The sequence below is a fragment of the Delphinapterus leucas genome, chromosome 19 (assembly GCF_059928025.1).
Source record: "Delphinapterus leucas isolate spDelLeu-1000000601 "Yukka" chromosome 19, BTC_Dleu_Yukka2, whole genome shotgun sequence".
NCBI classification, from domain to species: domain Eukaryota; kingdom Metazoa; phylum Chordata; class Mammalia; order Artiodactyla; family Monodontidae; genus Delphinapterus; species Delphinapterus leucas.
The window spans coordinates 58937858-58956034 of record NC_143147.1 but is presented as its reverse complement, the minus strand read 5'-3'; the positions used below and the strand labels follow the sequence as shown (position 1 = coordinate 58956034).

General features: G+C 59.1%; 2 protein-coding genes across 8 annotated transcripts in view; one reads left to right on the top strand and one right to left on the bottom strand.

The window, feature by feature from the left end:
- The first annotated feature begins 15 nt into the window (after positions 1 to 15).
- NDUFAF8 (NADH:ubiquinone oxidoreductase complex assembly factor 8) lies at positions 16 to 2608 on the top strand. The gene is made up of 3 exons (XM_022589358.3): positions 16 to 150; positions 305 to 415; positions 2358 to 2608. The coding sequence occupies exons 1-3, from the start codon at positions 67 to 69 to the stop codon at positions 2385 to 2387; spliced, it is 225 nt and encodes a 74-aa protein (XP_022445066.1). The 5' UTR covers positions 16 to 66; the 3' UTR covers positions 2388 to 2608.
- Positions 2609 to 2667: 59 nt separating this feature from the next.
- Positions 2668 to 18177, bottom strand: part of SLC38A10 (solute carrier family 38 member 10) — a 44895-nt gene continuing 29385 nt past the window's right edge. For 6 of the 7 annotated variants that reach the window (XM_022589346.2, XM_089901557.1, XM_022589348.2 and 3 more), the window contains 5 exons: positions 12073 to 12240; positions 11437 to 11889; positions 10773 to 10904; positions 7479 to 7640; positions 2668 to 7194 (listed from right to left, as the gene is read on the bottom strand). In XM_022589346.2, the coding sequence (XP_022445054.1) occupies positions 6155 to 7194; positions 7479 to 7640; positions 10773 to 10904; positions 11437 to 11889; positions 12073 to 12240 (1955 nt within the window). In that variant the 3' untranslated portion in view covers positions 2668 to 6154. The remainder of the gene's footprint in view (positions 7195 to 7478; positions 7641 to 10772; positions 10905 to 11436; positions 11890 to 12072; positions 12241 to 18177) is intronic. The other variant, XM_089901558.1, reaches the window with a different exon arrangement.

Genomic DNA, 18177 nt, shown 5'->3' with positions numbered 1-18177 from the left:
CTGTTGGGTGCCGGAAGAGGCTGGACCTAAGATGGCGGCGCCCACGGGTGCCCGGAAGAGCTGCTCATGTCGGGGAACGGAGCGGTGTGGGGTCGCGTGCGAAGCCGCCTCCGCGCCTTCCCCGATCGCCTGGCGGCCTGTGGGGCCGAGGTGCGGAGTCGTCAGGCGGGGCAGGAGGGGCCGCGCGGGGCGGAGTGCGGGCTGGCGGGGTGGTGGTGACTGGGGAGCGGCGGCGGGGTCTGCCCGGGTGACCGGCGGGCGTGGGTGCCGCCGCGACCCTCGCCCGTCCCCGTCCCGCCCCCAGGCCGCGGCCTACGGCAGGTGCGTGCAGGCGTCCATGGCCCCGGGCGGCCGCTTGAGGAAGGATCTGTGCGCGCAGGAGTTCGAGGCCTTACGGAGCTGCTTCGTTGCCGCGGTAGGTGGGCGCCGGCCCCGCCCGGGGAACGGACCCTGGGAGGCTGGCACCCACGTGCTTGCGCGGGCCCTCCGGCTTCCTTTCCTTCTGGGTGCGGTGCTGGGCGCCAGCAAGTGCTTCAGACGCGGCACACTCTCCATCAGCCGGCGCGACCCCCGCCGCCATGGAGCGCGCGTGCCAGTGTCTGTCAGGTTGGGGGAGCACCGCTCTCAACGTGTACCCGCCAGTGCCTTGTAACCCTTTGCGGGACTGTTGCTGGTGGGGGGCCCCGGCCCCTGCTGTCCTAGTTTCTCTGGTGTTTAGGACCCCACGTGTGTGCTGTGCGTGGGCAGTTGCAACCGGGCACCCCGACCCCCCCCTTCCTTTCGACTACCCCATTTCACAGAGGGTGAAAGGAGAAAAAACGAGTGTATTTTAGGTTTGTTGTCATGACCAAGGTTACAGAGGCTGAGAAGTCCCCCACCCAGCCGCGCTGGTTGGTTCTCACTGGCGGAGAAGCGGGCTGTGGTGACAACAGTGTGTTCCTTGGCTCCGGACTCAGTTCTGCCTCTAACCCTTCTGTAACAGGTGGTTTCTGTTTCTGAGCTGTGGCGTTTTCTGATCCTCATCTGATCAAATGCTATGCCAGTGAAAATAGACACCGTGCCCAAGTAAAGATTTATGGTGTTGTGTTGATGCATTTATTATAAAAGATGGGGAGGAAGTAGGGTTGGAAGAGACCCACACTGACTGAGGGAGAGGAGCTCTCTGGGGAACCGAGATGGGAGTTCCAGTCTCTCAAGAGGAGGGTGTGGAGACCGCCTGTAATGAGGCTTTAACACACGGTTTTGAGCTGGTGTCATGGCCTTGGGTGCCCCTGGCCCAGTGGGTCTGGGGTGGGCGACGATGCCAGTGGTCAGCTCTGTTTGCCAGAACTGCTGATCTCGAGAACTGGACCCAAGAAGGGGCAGTTGGGTCAGCCTGGCAGAATTTAGGGAATCCAAGGCAGTTTCCTGATGTTCCAGGATGGCTGAGAATGCGTGGGCTATCCCTCATTTCCTGGAGGGCTCAGAGAACTCCTTGCACCTTCCTTGCCATCGTTGTGGGTGGGATGTGTGGCCTCAGCCCTTGTCACCAACCTCTGATCTGACATGTGCCCTTCACCCAAGCTGCATGTGTCCCTTGGACTTGCTTCCTGCCTCTTGGCAGCTTCCCTGCTTTACTTAGAGTGTTCCCTCGGGGAGGGGACAAACCTTCATTCTGTGGTCACTGGTTGGAAGGATTCACACATGAGATAAAGATCACACACTTCTGGCCACGCTAGGCTTTTCTCTACCGCCTGTGGTTAGTCAGGAATCACCCATTACAGGTATCTGGTCATCTGTGATTCCTTACGCTCCTTTGCCTCTGTCACGTCGTCCTGCCCCCAGGAGCATGTCGCTGCCTCTCGTGCCATTTTCCACTGAGGGTGACCTAACTGCAGACCCTGGGCACTGGAAGCTCAGAACAGGGAACTTGGGGGTTTCTCACCTAAGAACACAAGCCGGTGAACGCATTTTTGCCCACTCTGCCTGGACCCTGAGACTCCACGGGGCTGAACGAGGAGGCAGAGGGCTCTGGGTGCCACTTCCAGCTCCGTCCCTGGGAGCCCTGTCCCTGGGCAAGTGTTTCAGCATCTCTGACCTCAGAGTTTCCGCTACAGGGGGAAAACTAAACGTAACTCGTTGGTGCACAGTGCCTGGCACAGGTGGGCGTGGCTTTGAGGCCACAGAGCAGGTTGAGCTCTGTGGCCTGTGGAGGTGGGAGCAGAGACCCAGCCCCAGGGGCCCCCTGCTGCACATCCATGGCCAGGCTCTTTGTAAGTTATTTGCCAGAAGATGGCATTTGGTGTGGTAGTTTTCTTACTTTAGAGCCACGTCTAACTTGAAAACAACACATTCAGACAAAGAACTTTCTCTTCCAGGCCAAGAAGACCCTGACAGGAGGCCATTAGGAAGGACTGCGAGCTCCACTCCACGTCCCCGGGTGTGTGGTACTGATGGCCCCGAGGGGCAACTGTCTAAAACCTCAAAAGCTCTTGAGGCTAAAAGGACCGGAAACACGTTAGGCAAGTGCGGGCAGAGGGGAATGGGTTTTCCAACTTTGCTCACTTAAGGATTCAGAGGAGAATAAGATGAAGTGAACCCACAATAAAGACCAGATCAGATGCTGTAAGATCTGTTTTGTCGTCTGCAGGGTGAGCGTGTGGGCCATAGAACACCCTGCCTCTCGAGTCTCTCTCTTTTTTTTTTTTTTGTGGTACGCGGGCCTCTCACTGCTGTGGCCTCTCCCGTTGCGGAGCACAGGCTCCGGACGCGCAGGCCCAGCGGCCATGGCTCACGGGCCCAGCCGCTCTGCGGCATGTGGGATCCTCCCAGACTGGGGCACGAACCCGCGTCCCCTGCATCGGCAGGCGGACTCTCAACCACTGCACCACCAGGGAAGCCCGAGTCTCATTTTTTAAGGAATTCTCACCAAAGGCGTGTCGTCTGAGTCTAGCGAGGCCTCTAGAAGTGACTACCAATTTACAGCACGGACCAAAGAGAGAAGAGCGACACCACGAGGGAAAGGTAACCGCTGTAGGAATCTGATACTGATGGTTTTTTCAGACTTGGAGAGGAAAAAAGGCAGGGGTTGCTCTTCCAGACTAAGGCATGAGTCGAGGGAGGGTCCGGTTTAGGAACCCAGTAGTGAGACCCTCCCCGTGGGGTCTCCTATCCACCCTTCTGCAGGCTCTGGAGTCCAAGCCCAAGCCCATCCCTGCCAGGCTCCTGCTGGCTCTGGTTCCACCTGTCATCCTGAGATTAAGGTTAGGCCGCAGCAGCTCCCCTCCCAACATACACATGCACAGTCCAGGGAGACCTGACAGGACCCTGGTGCCACGGCCTGAAGATTCCAAGGTCCTGAGCACCGCCTGCTGGGCGCGTGGGGACTGTGCTCCCAGAGCCCCCTCCCCGGGGTGTGGAGGTCACACTGTCCTCTGGCTCCATCCAGGCCACGGCGTCCCAGAGCCTCGTGCCAGGGCACCCTCGCCCTGAGTCCTGGAGCTGTTTCCTCTTGTAAACGCTCCTCCAGAATCAGCCCGACTTTCCCCCAGGTGGTGAAACCCCTCATCTCTTGAGACATCATCCCAGTGAAATGCAGTTCCCAGGGCGGCCTCGGAGGGGAGCCACACGCCGTTCAAGGGCTTCAGGGCTGTTAGAAACTGTCCCGCTGGGCAGTCACGTGTCATAGTCAACTCTGGAATTCAGGACTGGACACCGTGACACGACCCCCATCCCTGCCGGGGGTGACGAACCCACAGATAGGCTGAAAGCTGTGGGGAGGAGCGGGCCTCCCCACTTCGGCGTCCACCCGGACCTAGCGTCTGCTCAGCACGTGCTTCCGGCCTGAGGATGGCCTTCTCTTCCTGATCCTTCGTGACCTTTGACAGCCTGCTGGCTAGGGGTTCCGGCATCTCTGCTGGGCACGGGTGCTCTGGCCCCTTCCAGAACTGTGCCGCCGAGTGCTCTCTCCTGCCATCCCTTCAGACTCCAGTTCTTGGAGGCAGATGAAGCCGCCACCTCACGTCTCAAGCCTAGGGCTGCGGATGTGGTCCACTGACAGGGCCAGGCCGCTCACCACACACTGAAGTCACCTTGCAGGTCTCCCCGGCTCGCCTCCCCAAACTCAACCTGTCTTCAAGACTGTACTTATTGAAGGGAATTCAACCAAGTTGTGTCAGGATGCAGGAAAGATGATCTCTGCTGCTTCTGCAGCTGCGTCACCATGAAGAAGTCACCCCATGTGGCTCTGTACTCTCCACCTGTCTTGACCTTAGACCGAGAGCTCAGCTGCACCAGTGGAGGCAGTATACAGCCTCGGCCTTGGCTTATTCCTACCCTGGTCTGGACGCAGTGGCCCTGCTCTCGAACAGGAGCATGGACAGGGTGCTGTCCCAGTCACCCAGGCCAGCATGGCCCCGTGTCCGCCAAGTGTAGCTGCCTGCACAGAAGGTCGCCCACTGGTGGCCCAATGTGCTGCTCTGGCTGGGACCCCTGGCCATACCTGCCAGCCATGGGACCCAGATGGAGGAGTGGTCTGTGGTCAGAAAGCAAAGCACTGTGCTGGGGCCCTTCCTAGCTCCCTGCATTACTGGTAATGGTGACCCCACCCAGAGGTCTGCCCAGATTCTGGGGAAGATTCGGGTTCCTTTCCCAAGGGGCTGCCAACTGGGGAGGGAAGTGGAGCTGAAAGCCAGGAGGAGGGAACAAGCGTTAACTGGGACAGAGGACCCTGAGTGTCAGGGTGTGTGGGGATGGCAGGCTGCAGCAAGAGGCCCTGCGCTGCTGCTCTCACCCTAGGCTCGGGCCGCCCTGCTCTAGGGAAGAAGTTATCTTGGCAGAAAGAGCAGGAGGGTGGTGTGACCTCCAGAGGACACGAACACTGGGTCAAAGTAAGACATTCAGGTAGAGAGAGCTGGAAACAAAGTCCCACTGCAGGACCTTAACAAATGGAGTTCAACCTGAGGGAAACTTCCACTGAGCACGGTTTGTTTGGAATTGCTTTTAGTTAATGGAGGGTGGGAAGCACTGAGACCCGGCCCCCTTTCACAGAGCTTCCCTCTATGTGAGCAGTGCCCGGGGTTCATGGGGAATCAGCTTGGCCTCCAGAAGATTCCACTCCTTTTATTACTCATTTCTAGTCTTCAAGATGACACAGAAATTTCAGAAGGCGCAGGGGAAGAGTGTGACCTGAGGCCGAGGCTGGAGCTGCCACATGCCCTGGGCACCCCTGGCCGGTGGTCAGCAAGTGGCCCACTCATGGACCCCTCGGGGCAGGGTCTGGAGCTGCCCCTACCCCCAGAGGGCAGCGAGGCACACACAGCACAAAGCAGGTGAAGGCCCCGGGCTTGCAGCGGGACGGCCTGGCATACTTGCCGGGTCACCTGCTGACCAGCCTCAGGGGTCGGGCGTGACCATCGGCCTTTCTGCCACTTGAGAACAAAGTACAGCACGAAACACCACAACCCTCTCAACAGATGAGCAGGTGCCAGAGGTGCAGACTCGGGAGAAGCTGCCCCGGAAGAAGTGAGAAGCAGCCTCTGCTGGCTGTGTACTCCCACCCCCGACACCTGGGGGTCTGGCACCCAGCTGAGGCTCCGAGCACGTGTCACTGTGGGGTTTGACGGTCATGGCTTATGTCTGTGGTACGGGGTTCTCTGGGTGATTCACCTCCACACCAACCGCACTAACCAGACGTCAGTGGTGTGTTTTACTTTTTAAATCTCACAACCACTCGACTGGGAGACCAGAGTATGCAGAGCAGAGCTCTAGGGCAGAAGCAGTTGGACTCACAGGCCTGCCCAGCCTCTGAGACTTGAAGCAGCATTTGCTGTGAAGAAGGGTGAAGGCAGAAGCATTTCCTTAGGTTTTGTATGACACTCACAGACAACATCAATAAAGAAAGTTCGGGGTAACAATAGCTGTGTGGCCGGCGGCCAGTCACGTTTCCTGGGTCTCAGCGAGCGGCTATTTCTCCTTGAGGCCACTTTTTCTCCCGGTGGCCTCAGGGAGCTGAGTCACCGGGAAGTGTAAGGAGAGAGGGACGGCAAAGCTGGTTTGGAAGCAGGGTGCAGCTGGAGAGCTGTCAGACTCCACCCTGGGCCTGACTTCCAGGACTTCACACCCACCGTGGTCCAGGTTGGCCGGCTGACAGGGAGCACTGTGGCCTTAACGGGGCTCAGGGCTCGTCCAGGGCCCCGAGCAGCTGTTTGATCTGTCGGCCTGGGACCACTCGCAGGGCGCCCCCCGCGGCCTGGCGCAGCCGGGCCTCCAGCGCGCTGCGGAGGTCGCTGACCTGCACGTCAGGCAGGGGGCTGAAGCTGACGATGGCCCTGTCCTCTGGGGCTGGCCCGGCCTCTGCACGAGGAGCCACGTCCCGCCGTCTCCTCCGAAGGTCAGAGCCGGCCTGGACTTTCAGGTCCCGGTTGGGTTTGGCATTGTCTGGCTTCTGATCTCCCAGCATGGCTGCTTTGGGCCCGAGCTCAGGGTCCGGCCTCTGCTCGGGCTCTTGGATGGCGGCGTCCTCCCTGGGAGCGGGCACGTGCTCCTTCCTTGCCTCCTCATGACCGCCCTGCTGCCCGCCCTGCCCTCCGGCAGAGACAGCCTGTTGTTCCGGCTGATGTAACACGGCTTGGGCCCGAGGGGCTGCTCCCCCCGACCTGCTGGACAGGCCTCCGGGTGCCCGGTCTTGGCTTGCTTGCTGGGACTTTACCTGAGGGGCCCCAACTGCTGCTCCCGCCCCCAGCACATCTGCCTCCTGAGCGTCTGTGCCAGTGGCTGCCTCCTCCTTTCCAGACTTCTTCCTTTCGTGGGAGCCTCCACCAAAAACATTCCGACTCTGCCGGGGGACGTCTCCAGCGCCGTGCTGCTCGGGGCTCCCGGGTGCCCTGGCGGGGTCCAGCACAGGGACCCGCTCCTGCACGCCAGCGTCCACGGCCTCGGGCACAGCGCCCCGCCGGCCTTCCCTCGGCTCAGCCTGGGCTGCCCGGGGCTGCAGGTCAGCGCCGCCAGGAGGCGCAGCCGGGGCTCTACCCAAGGCCCCCTCGGGCTTCTCCACAGAGTGTTGGCTGTGCCCCTGGGGAGGAGCGGGGGGACGCCCAGGAGCACCGAGCACAGCTCCCAAAGGCTGTGGTGGGGGATGCTCTGCCATCCCCACGGCGTGGGCCTCCTGCTCCTTACCTCTGGGCCCGGCCACCCCCAGCTCAGGCTGCACGTCCGCTGCAAATGAAGTCAGTCACCGGTTTAGCCACAGAAATGAACAGAAGCTACCAATGCAGGGACTAAAAGAACCCAGCTGGCCAGCAATCAAGGAATACAAACCACGGCTTAAATTTGCCCAGCAGGACTCTAGGCATGGAGCCACAGACCCAACCGCGCAGAGACCCCCGGAGACTCTGGCGTTCGTGCACTAAGTGACAACCCCTCTTCCCCGAGCAGATGCAGCAACTGTCCCCTGCCCTGCAGGCCCGGCCCCCTCCCCCTGCCGCCTCCCCCGGACTTGCCGTCCTCGCCGTCCTGCCTCTGCTGGTGGATCTCCTTATGCTGCTCTTCGATCACTGCAAGCAGCTTCTCCTGCTGGTCCAGGAGGCGCTTCTGCTGCACCTGCTGTTCCTTAATCACTTGCAACAGAACGGCATGGTCCAGCATCTCCGCCCGGCCAGCTTCTGGAGTTCGGAAAACACACGCAGTCAGAGCCTGAAGGCTGCAAAGGCGCTCTGCTGGGCCGAGGGTGACATGACGCATGCAGCAATGCCAAGGCGGCCTGTGGGCCCCTCCCCGGGACACCACCCCCGGGACACCATCCCCGGGCGCTTCTCTCCACCTGGCTGAGCTGGCGCCCAGGCCACCCTGGGGCACAGCCATCGCCTCTCTCCAGCGACCAGACACCCTTCCTACTGCTTCACTCCCACAGTGGCTCAGGGGTTATGAGAGCCAAGAGAGAGGTCACGCGCCATAACCACAATGATGGTGATCTGGGCTGGGTGACGTGAACTATGAACTACTCTAAGAAAGAACATCGGTGCTTTAAGAAAACTTCCTCCAAGGTGTGAATTTTAAAAACAAATAGACCCATCTTCCTCTTCAGCAGAGACAAGAGCTGGGACCTCAGTGAGATGGGGGCTGTGACAGTGCCCCCACCGGCCCCACCTCCCCCAGGAAGATGGCTGCAGCTGGCACGGGAGGAGCGCCAGGTGAGCTAGGGGCAGGCCGGCTGCAGCAGGTGTGTGTAGGAGGGCCCCCCCACAGACTGTGGACCAAGAGGAGGCCCCAAGGCTGGACACCTTGGGTGCGGAGAGCTCCCACTGCACTACAAACACCTCAGCGCTGGGTCAGTTCTTTACAGCCAGCAATCTGGGTTTAAGTAACTTTTACAACACAGCTTCCTGTCTTTAGACAGGAAGCTTTGAAAGATGATGTAACTGTACAGGTTGTCAGATGTAAAAGCTCAAATCCAAAGAAAGAAGAACATTTTGTGAGTGGTGAGAGCTAACACCCCAGCGAGGGCCCTGAGTGCCGGGCACATGCACATGTGCTGACTTGTCCTCCCCAACGGCAATCTGTGACCCGCCAGAAGAGAGTGGGCTTGGCCTTCTGTCAGGGACTGCCATGGCTTCTCCCCTGCAGAGGCCGGTGCCAGGACGTACAGGCGGGCAGGCCCACGAAGAACATGCTGAGGCCGACCACAGGGAGGACAGGCCCCTTGGCCAGCCCAGGCGCTCCAGCCCCCTGCTCCCCACCAGGCACACATCCAGACACCCTAAGGTGACCAAGATGCCTGCCTGAGAAAGCCCATGTTCCGTAGATTGGCTCGTGGCTCCGCACACCCCCTTTAGACAAGGGATGTGCACAGTGCCATCCCACAGGGTTCTAGACCAGCTCCCTTGGCCATGGCCATGCTGTCACCCTGGGTGCCCGTGGCTCATGACCACCTAATGGTCCCACGTGCTGCCAATACCGCCTGCCCCCAGGGAGGGTTCCTGAGGAGCAGGCCCCCTGCCTCACTGGCTCCTCGGAGGACCAGCCCTGGACTGAGGCTGGAGGAGGGGGGAAGTGCGCCATGTCCAGCCAGAAGCAACATGGGACAGACGTGAAGCAGAGTGGAGGTGACAAACTGAGCTCCCAGCCAGAGCCCCACATGTGGCTCTGGGTTCCTGCCCGGCCCACCAGGACCACGGGGACCAGGCTTGTGGATGGGATGAGAGCTGCACGGATATTAACATACGTGCAGAGCACATTAATACCAGGCCATGCACATGGCGGAAGTCACACACAGGCCCCGCCCCGTCTCTGGGGGAGCCCAGGCGCTCGCAGGCTGCACCTGGCTGTCCTACGGTTGGCAGTGGAGCCCCAGCAGGGCTAAGAGGGACCAGGGTGTCTGTACAAGAAGGGAGTGGGCTGGGGCATCGGGGGGACCCCACCTGAGGGGCTGTGGCTGAGCCAGGGTGGGGGGCAGACCGTGTGTGGCTCCCGGTCTCTGCCTCATGCGCCCCATGCGAGGCGCTACTGGATGCGGGGCCCACACCATCTGCTCTCGCGTCTTTAAACCCCCCACAGACGCATTCACTGTGATGCTCCTCCCGACTCCTACCTGCCACCATCTTTCTGATTTCAGCTGTGCGTGTCCCATTGAGAGGCGTTTGGAGAAAGGCAGAATAGGAAACCATGAAAGTTCTTTTCAGAAAAGAAAAAGTCAAAGAATCAAACAGGCTTACATAACAGATTATAAGGACCGGGACCAGTAAACAGACTGAAACCAAGTAACATGCGGAATTCCCACGGCTCCTGAGCAGCAGGAAACCCCAGGACCCTTGGCTCTGCCTTCCTAGCCTTGGTGTGCAGAGGCTCGGCTGGCATCCCTGTGCAGTATTCTGGGCCAGCTATCCCGAGGCTGCAGGATCTGCTGGGAAGCAGCTCATGGGGCGGCAAGGCACGAGCATCCCATGAACCCACGCAAGTCTGCTGTACCGCCATCCCCACGCACAGATCAAGACTCCCAGAGCACAGAATGAAACACCCAGGGGCCGTTCTGTGGACACTGCTACAAAATATGGTGACACCGCAGCGACTCAGATTGGGCGGGGACCACAGAAACCAGGATGGGTGATCATTCGCTGGGACGGCCGCCACCACCTCTAGCGCAGGGGCAGTGCCCAACCAGGTGGGCCCACGAGGAGGGTAGTCAAAAGCCAAGAGCTGGGAGCACCCCAAAATGGGCATGAAGGTATGGAGGAGGATGCAGAGCAAGTTTTGTTCACTGAAGAGAAAAGATGAGCTTTCGCTTTGGGACAGGTGCTGGGTCTTCACTGCAGGTGGACACAAATGTCCCCCCCTCCCCCACCCCTGCCCCAGCTAAGACGAAGGGGTGGGAGCCGCTGCCACAGGGTTGGGGGGAGAGCTAAGACAGCAGTGAGTCACCAGCCCTCCCACCCTCACTAATGCCCCCACACTGGGCCGACTTGTTGGAAATATTAACATATCTATTTTGAAATGAGATCCAAATGGTAACAGAAAGTCACGTGACAGTGAGAGTTTTTTTTTTAAAAAAGGGAGAGAAAAGGAGGTAGAAAACGTTCCTAGGAAGGTGAGAAAGGAGCAGAAAAGGTTGTTAGTGGGCACGGGAGCTATTTAAGATCTTTCCTCAGCAGGAAACTGGCAAGTGTAGAGGCTGAGGCCCTGGAAAGGCCCCCAAGACAACGGGCACCTGTGGCTCCTTCCCTACATCACTCCGCTTCTGGAAGGAAGGGGCAGGTGTCTCCAGGCCCCCGGAGGATGCAGAGAGAAAGTGAAGGCCTTACCCTCCAGCTTGCTGCCTGCGTGGTCCCCGGCGTGGTCCCCGCCCTGTCCCTCCAAGGTCCTCTGCTCTCGAGGCTCTGCCTGCGGCACTGCCCCTGGGCCTGGCTTCTCCTCCGGGAGGGGAGCCTTCCCACCTGCACACACGGCAAAAACTCAGGAGGCTGGCAGGAAACTCAGAAGAACGTAGAGAAGGGACAAGAGAAGGAGGCAGATGTTTCCTAAAATCACCCTCCACGTCGCCCCTCCCTCCCCTGTGGCAGTGTATACTCAACCCGCTGAGTACCAGGGAGGTAATAAAAGATATTTAACATGTCATAGGCTGGCGGCAGGGAGCCGGTGTTAACTACCTTCGCCAGTTAACACGCAGGGACCGTCCCCAGCAGCTCTGAGATGGCACTTAACAATGCACCACCCACCCGGCCAGGCCTGCGCCGCAGCCCCGTGTGTGCCCAGACACACAGGACTAGCTCAGCACCTGACGTTTACGGGCCTGGCAAACAAGTGTGTGACAGATTGATGAGAATAGCTGCCAAGCCCCCGACAGCGGCAGAAGGGCTGCCACACGCACGTGCCAATCTTGCGAGAAAAGACAGGCAGTGAGGGTGGTCAGCTTCTGCCCCCTCCGCAGCCTCTCCCAGGCCCCACATGGAAGGAGCCCACACCCACCGTGCTCGTTCTTCTCCACCAGCTTGCCCATGGCCCCCACGGCATGGCCGGGCAGCAGGGCACCGTCTGCTATGGCCCCTGCACCTGCCACCAGGACGTCCTGCCCCTCAGGGAGCACTGCCTGGGGCCCTGGATGCGCACCCCTGTCGCCCAGCCCCAGGTCCTCCTTCAGGGGCTCAACGGCTGGCTGACCATTTTCTTCTGGAACCTTCTGGGGATCTTTAGGAAGACCACCCGCTGCCTCCAAAGCCTGGTCCTGTCTGGGTCTCTCTCGTTCTGAATCCAGCAGTGGTAGCACCATCTGACCCTTGCCCCCCAGGGCCCTTTCATCCACACGTTTGGACGGATGCTCCTTCTCCGGTCCTTCTGGGTCTTGACCTTCGTCCACCACCACCTTGTCGTGAGGGACTGGGGGTTCATGGCGGTGGGCCTCGCCCAGAGGTACCACAACTCCTGGAAGGAGACGGCCGAGGTGGGGGAGTGGGTGGGGTGGCCTGGCCTTCCCTCCCAGGGTGGCCTTCCCTCTCCAGGCCTGTGAACTGAGTTCGTTCCCGACCAACCACGTGGCTGATGTCCAGCTGAGGTCCCTCCCCCGTGGACACCACCCCCCAACCCCCGCCCGGGCCGTCACAGCACCTTGACCAGGGCGATCCAGCTGTGCCTCCTCCTGCTTCTCCTTGGCGTCTTCCCTTGGGGGCAGATTCACAGGGCCCTTAATCTGGGCCTGCTCCATCTCATCTTTCTCATTTGGTAGCTTCGGCTTATCTCGGCTGTCCTCGGCCACGTCCACAATTGGATTCTGGCCTGTAAGCACGGCACAGATAACTGAGCGGTGTTTCCACATGGCCGCACCAGCAATCAGCACGGCAACTGGGCAGTTTTCCCTGGATTGTAATCACATTTCCCAGTCGAATGGCAGAGCCTAAGCAATTATACTTTTTCCTGTTCAATGATTAGCAGTTAAGTAGTATAGAAACCTGTCATTTTTCATGTGTGTTCGTAACAAAAATACGTCAAAATGCAATTTACACCTAACTGGGTGCAGAAGAGCGACATCCTGCATAAGCCTGGCCATCACCACCAGGTGGCAGCACGAACCCACCGTTTGAGGCCTGGGGACAGCCATCCGGCCCAAGCGCAACCAACCCCTTGCTGTAGGCCAAGGGGGAAGGGGAGGATGAGGGATGCTTAAGGAAAATGCCTGAGGGAGGTTGATTTGCAATTCTGTCAACTTCTTGCTGCAGAAGTGAAAATTCCTATCAAAAGGAAGGTGAGAAAGAGGTGTAGCCCACAAAGCTGGACCCTCTTGCCTCCCACATGCCTGCATCCCACAAGCCATCTCATCCTCCAGCAGGTCCAACAGCTCACCTGCACAGTCACCGCGGGTCCTCGGGGAGAGGTGCACAAGGATGGCCGCCGAACTGGGCCAAAATGGAGCCTATTAGGAAACTCTCTCCATTAACAAAACCACTTTCTACCTGTTAGGCAAACGTGGCAGAAACTAAAAAACTATCTGGGGAAAAAACACGTGTAAAAAGAATCATTTCAGGGCTTCCCTGGTGGCGCAGTGGTTAAGAATCCGCCTGCCAATGCAGGGGACACGGGTTTGAGCCCTGGTCCGGGAAGATCCCACATGCCGCGAAGCAACTAAGTTCGTGCGCCACAACTACTGAGCCTGCGCTCTAGAGCCCACGAGCCACAATTACTGAAGCCTGTGCACCTAGAACCTGTGCTCCGCAACGAGAAGCCACTGTAATGAGAAGCCCACGCACCGCAACGAAGTGGTCCCCGCTCATGGCAGCTAAAGAAAGCCCGCACACAGCAACGAAGACCCAACGCAGCCAAAAATAAAAACAAATAAATAAAAAAGAATCATTTCATCCCAGAGGCCTGAAGCAACTGGTTTCCCCCTTCAGGGCACAAGCTGCCTGCAAAAGGGGAGGCGGAATCCCGAAAGGGCCTCTGGGGGGATTCACAACAGTCCTGTTCAGGTGGGCCTGCTCCCTCCCCCAGAGGAGGAGAAGGGACCAGGCTGACCTGCCATGCTGGCCGGGGGCGCCTTCAGCAGCTGAGGTTTAGTGTCCAGACTGTGGGGGGTCGTGCTGGGCAGAAGCCAGACTCAGGGCTCCACAGTTCAACCAAGCAGCTGATTCTAATAAGCACGCGGCCCTTCGCCACACCACAGTTAACACCCCATCCCCAGCCCGCACAGAGCCCTGTGCTCAGAATCAAGAGGTGTCTGTTCCAGCGGATCACAAAGTGAAGAAAGGGGGCCGGGAAGGGAAGGAAGAACACAACAAAACAGAAAACTACTCCATTATGTCACAGGAACAAGTCATGTTCTCAGCAGAGAACAAAACCCGTTGCTCGTCAGGCAAAGGAACGACCTGGAGACTCAGGTGTGCAAGGGGCACAGCGCGGCCACCCTGCCTGCAGAGGCCGGGCCTCCGACACTTCACAGCTGTCCTTGGCAATGGACACAGCGCTTCCTAAAAGGAACGGAGCTCCTCATGAGGACAGTTTGCCAGCAATGCTTCTGGGCCACAGTAAAACTAACACAGAACTTCCTAATTAGTAACTGAAAACCAGCCCACACTCCGTCTGCCCTGCGGCTAGGCTCTGGAATGAGGCGCCCGCGGTGGCACAGACAGGAAATCGCCCGTGCGGTCATCGGTCATCACCCCAGGGAAGGACGAAGGCTGCCAGGCCGACCCTGGACCGTTTCTCCTCCTGGAGGCAGCAGTGGGTCAGCGGGGAGTGGCCAGCAGAGGGCGCCTCGGCCTGGAAGGGCCTCCTCTCGTTCTCAAGGTCATGGCCTCCGCTCCCCAAAGTGGAAACCACACAGACATACGCCATGCCTGCCTCATTCTGCCAGGCGGTGGAGCATCCCGACATGCACGGCCTCATCCCACACTCAGACCCTCCTGATGGTGCTTCTGGCCAGGAGCTCCCAAGACACACGGGCCGATGGACGGTCACCCATCAGACTCTCCTTCCCGTGTCCAGTGCAGGCGCCAGGTGATTCTGTAACTGGCTTAGGGAGACAGAGGACCAAAGGCCATAGACACCTGCAGTTCTAAAATCTGGGTATGTATGTCAGGTTGCAGGTGCGACGTCCTGAGTAAGCCTGTCCACGGCAACGAGAATCTGCCTTCAAGGCTGGTTCCACCTTGGAAGACAGGGTCTGGGCTGGGGGCTCCTCTTTGTCGACTCTCCCCTGCAGGACCCCATTCTGAGTCCAGGGGCGTCTCTTTCCGTATCTTGCGATCAGTAAAGATGGAAGCAGTCCTCTCTGACTGCTAAGCACAAAAATGAAGTGACTTTCAAAATCACACCTGAGTCCCATAGATGGAGTCCCTGTTGACTGGAGGGGAACCCCAAGTTCAGGAGACACACGGGACCCCAGGGCCATGCGGAGAGCAGGAGCAGCCACCAACGTTCCTTTAAAAGGCCAGATGCTGCTCCTGAGTAACTCTCCTGACAGCCTTCGAAGTGCCCGCCTCGCTGCTGCCCTGAGGTTTTACTTGTTACCCCCAAGTCTTCTCAGCAGGCAGCAAGAGAAACGCTGACTATGACACCCTTTTGAATGTGCAGGAATCCCAATGGGCCCCTGGACCCAAAGTCCTAGCCGGGTGGCCCGGCGGCCCCACATCTGGCTCACCGTCACAGCTCTCCTGCAGACAGGCACATCTGCCCACGGGCAGCAGGTGGAGAGGGCATGGGCCGGTCACTCGGGGCTGGACATGGGAGGCAGCACCCCTCCCGCCCCCAAGGAGTCCTTCTGGATTCAGCCGCGGCTGGCGTGGTTATCTTAGCACCGGTGAAATAAGCTCACAGCCTTGTCCTGACAAACGGGCAGAAAAACTGAAGTCACTCGGCAGAGCGGTGTTAATAGCCCCTTCTCTGCAGGGCACAGGGAGAGCTGTGGGGGACCACGGAGAGAAGGCAGGCGTGGAGCCGGGCCTCCCCGTGGGCACGCCGGCATCTGTCGCAGGAGTTTGGATGCTTTCCTGTCTGCGTGCACCGGCAGCTGGCGCAGCAGCACAAGGGACGCATCCTCGGAAGAACAATTAGGTAGGAGCTTGTGGGGGTCAAGCTCCCGCTCAGGTCACCTGTGTCCCCACACGAACGGATTGCTGGCCACAGGCCCCGTCCTGGCCCTTCCTCTTCTTCCCCACCCAGCAGAAGCCGGGCCGTGTCCCTGATGGGGAAAGGGATGAGTTGTATAATGGGTGTGGCCAAGGCGGCCCCCCCAACACCAAGAGAAGCTGCAGACTGGGCGGGAGAGGAAGAAAGGGGACAAGGCCACATTCAAAGGAGGAGCTGAGAGTATCACCAACTCTGAACCCACCCGCCAGGCCCTTGAGCAGGCCATGAGCCTCAGGTGAGCAGCCTCGTAGCCTTTCCTAAAGGGCTCGGCCACCTCTTCTGTCCACACCAGGTGCGTCCTGGGCCCTGCACTTGCTTAGAGTGACAGGCTGGGGGTGGCCAGTCCCGCACGTCCCCAGGAGAGCAGGATTCCCCCAGTCCTAAGGCCAGCTCGGGCTCTAAGGAACGTTCATACCATTTTGGCCTCTTCGACATCTAAGAGGCCAGTAAACCCACCTCACACGCTGATGGGCAGACATCTGCAGGGCACGTGGCCAAGGCCCCACGGGCCCAGCTCTGCTTCAACGAGGCAACCCATCAATGACGGGGAGGCCGGGGGCAAGAAACACGGAGACTGAGTTAAACAAACGGCATGTGGTTCCAAGAGAGGCCATGTGTTTGTTACAGACTCGTGGAAGAAATGGAAACCAGATGTGGCCGCGGCAGCTCCAGGTGAGCCGGGGGCCTGCCTCCACGACAGGATGCAGCTGCTCGTGCAGGCCGTGGGCTGGAGGCTGCACAGCGCCGTGGGGACAGGTAGCCCAGTGCCGACTATGTCAACTGATGCCGAGAAGCCCTACTGGGCGGGCCCACAGCCAGCTGAGATGCGAAACTGGTGTCCGAGTCTAGTTCTGCTGGAGGTGCCCTTAAAGCACACAGGGCCAGGACACCGGAGAGTGAGGGACATAGTGGGGCTGTCAACAGGGGTGGAGGAGCAACACCTATCTCCCTCTTCAAGGAGGCTTTTTTCCCATCCAAAGTACTGAATCCATGCAACTTGCTGTGGGATGCCCAGGCAGCTTATTATTTTTATTTTTTATAAATTTATTTATTTTATTTATTTATTTTTGGCGGCATTCGGTCTTCGTTGCTGCATGTGGGCTTTCTCTAGTTGTGGCAAGCAGGGGCTACTCTTTGCTGCGGTGCGCGGGCTTCTCATTGCGGTGGCTTCTCTTGTTCCGAAGCACAGGCTCTAGAGCGCAGGCTCAGTAGTTGTGGCACACGGGCTTAGTTGCTCCGCAGCATGTGGGATCTTCCCGGACCAGGGCGCAAGCCCGTGTCCCCTGCATTGGCAGGCGGATTCTTAACCACTGTGCCACCAGGGAAGCCCTCTTCTTTATTTTTGAATATTTATTTATTTGGCTGCGCCAGGTCTTAGTTGTGGCATGCAGGATCTTTGTTGCCGCATGCGGGATCTTCGTTGCGGCATGAGGGATCTTTTAGCTGTGGCATGTGGGATCTTTAGTTGTGGCATGTAGGGTCTTTTAGTTGCAGCATGCGGATCTAGTTCCCTGACCAGGGATCGAACCTGGGTCCCCTGCATTGGGAGCGAGGAGTCTTAACCACTGGACCACTAGGCGAGTCCCCCGGGCAGCTTCTGACCACTCTGATTAACTTCTCTGCTGAGCCCCGCTATTCCCAGGGGTCCTCTCTGCAGGGGACCCCCAAAGGGAGAGTCTTCTAGCCGGCTCTCGCCATCCCAGGAAGGCAGAGGAGAGCATGCCCAGCTACTCCGGGCTCAGAGCTCCCCCAAAAGAGCCCCAGGATAGACTGTTCTGCAGGAAGTTGGTGTGGGGTGCTGGCACTGCAGGGGCTTTCTGAGCACAGGGAGGTAAGGCTGGAACAGAGACAGCAACACATCCAAGAGCCCCATACCTCCAACTGCGGGTAGCCCAGCCCTGCAAGCACCCAGCACGCTTGCCTCCCTGGACAGCCCTTGGGACCTTTCCTTTTGTCAATCACAGTAGCTGAGGAGGCCAGGGCTCCTCTGGGCTTCTTAGGCATCACCACTCAAAGGCACCTGGAATCCACCAGCAACCAGCACTGCTCCCCCAGAGGGGAATGCCAGGCAGGCAGCCTGGGGAATCTCAATCCAAGCCAGGGGTTTCTTTGCAGGGAAGGTAAGCAGACACGCACACACCATTAGTATGAATACACAAAACCCAGCCCTTGTCAGGGCAGAAGCCCCTGGAATGAACGTTATCATAGGCAGCACCACCGACCAGAACCCGAACCTGATGCCGCTCGGAGCTCCTAGAAGGAGAGAGGCCAGATGGAGGGAGCCCTCCCCGCACCCCTCCCATCTAGGCCTGGGAAGGCCACAGGCTCCGAGACACCTCTTCTCTCCCAATACCCCCAGACGCAACGGAGCTCCTGCTGTACCCCAGAAAGCCGCGCTTAGAAACCACCCTGCACCCCATGGGCCCTGCCACATATGGGCGATGGGGCCACTGCACTGGGGGGCCTTCCAAGGCAGGCCTGCAGCTCATGAGGGAGTGTGGCTCATCCCTCTATCAACGGGCAGGTCAACAAGTAATACACAAAGTGAAACAGGAAACAAAGCTGAGGGGGATCACTGACTTTGTCCAGGAA

What these genes read in the sequence shown, in the direction of transcription:
- NDUFAF8 (XM_022589358.3), top strand. Translation starts at nt 67, where the DNA reads ATGTCGGGGAACGGAGCGGTGTGGGGTCGCGTGCGAAGCCGCCTCCGC. An exon ending in TGGCGGCCTGTGGGGCCGAG is followed by an intron (nt 151 to 304) that starts GTGCGGAGTCGT and finishes TCCCGCCCCCAG; the next exon opens with GCCGCGGCCTACGGCAGGTG. An exon ending in GGAGCTGCTTCGTTGCCGCG is followed by an intron (nt 416 to 2,357) that starts GTAGGTGGGCGC and finishes TTTCTCTTCCAG; the next exon opens with GCCAAGAAGACCCTGACAGG.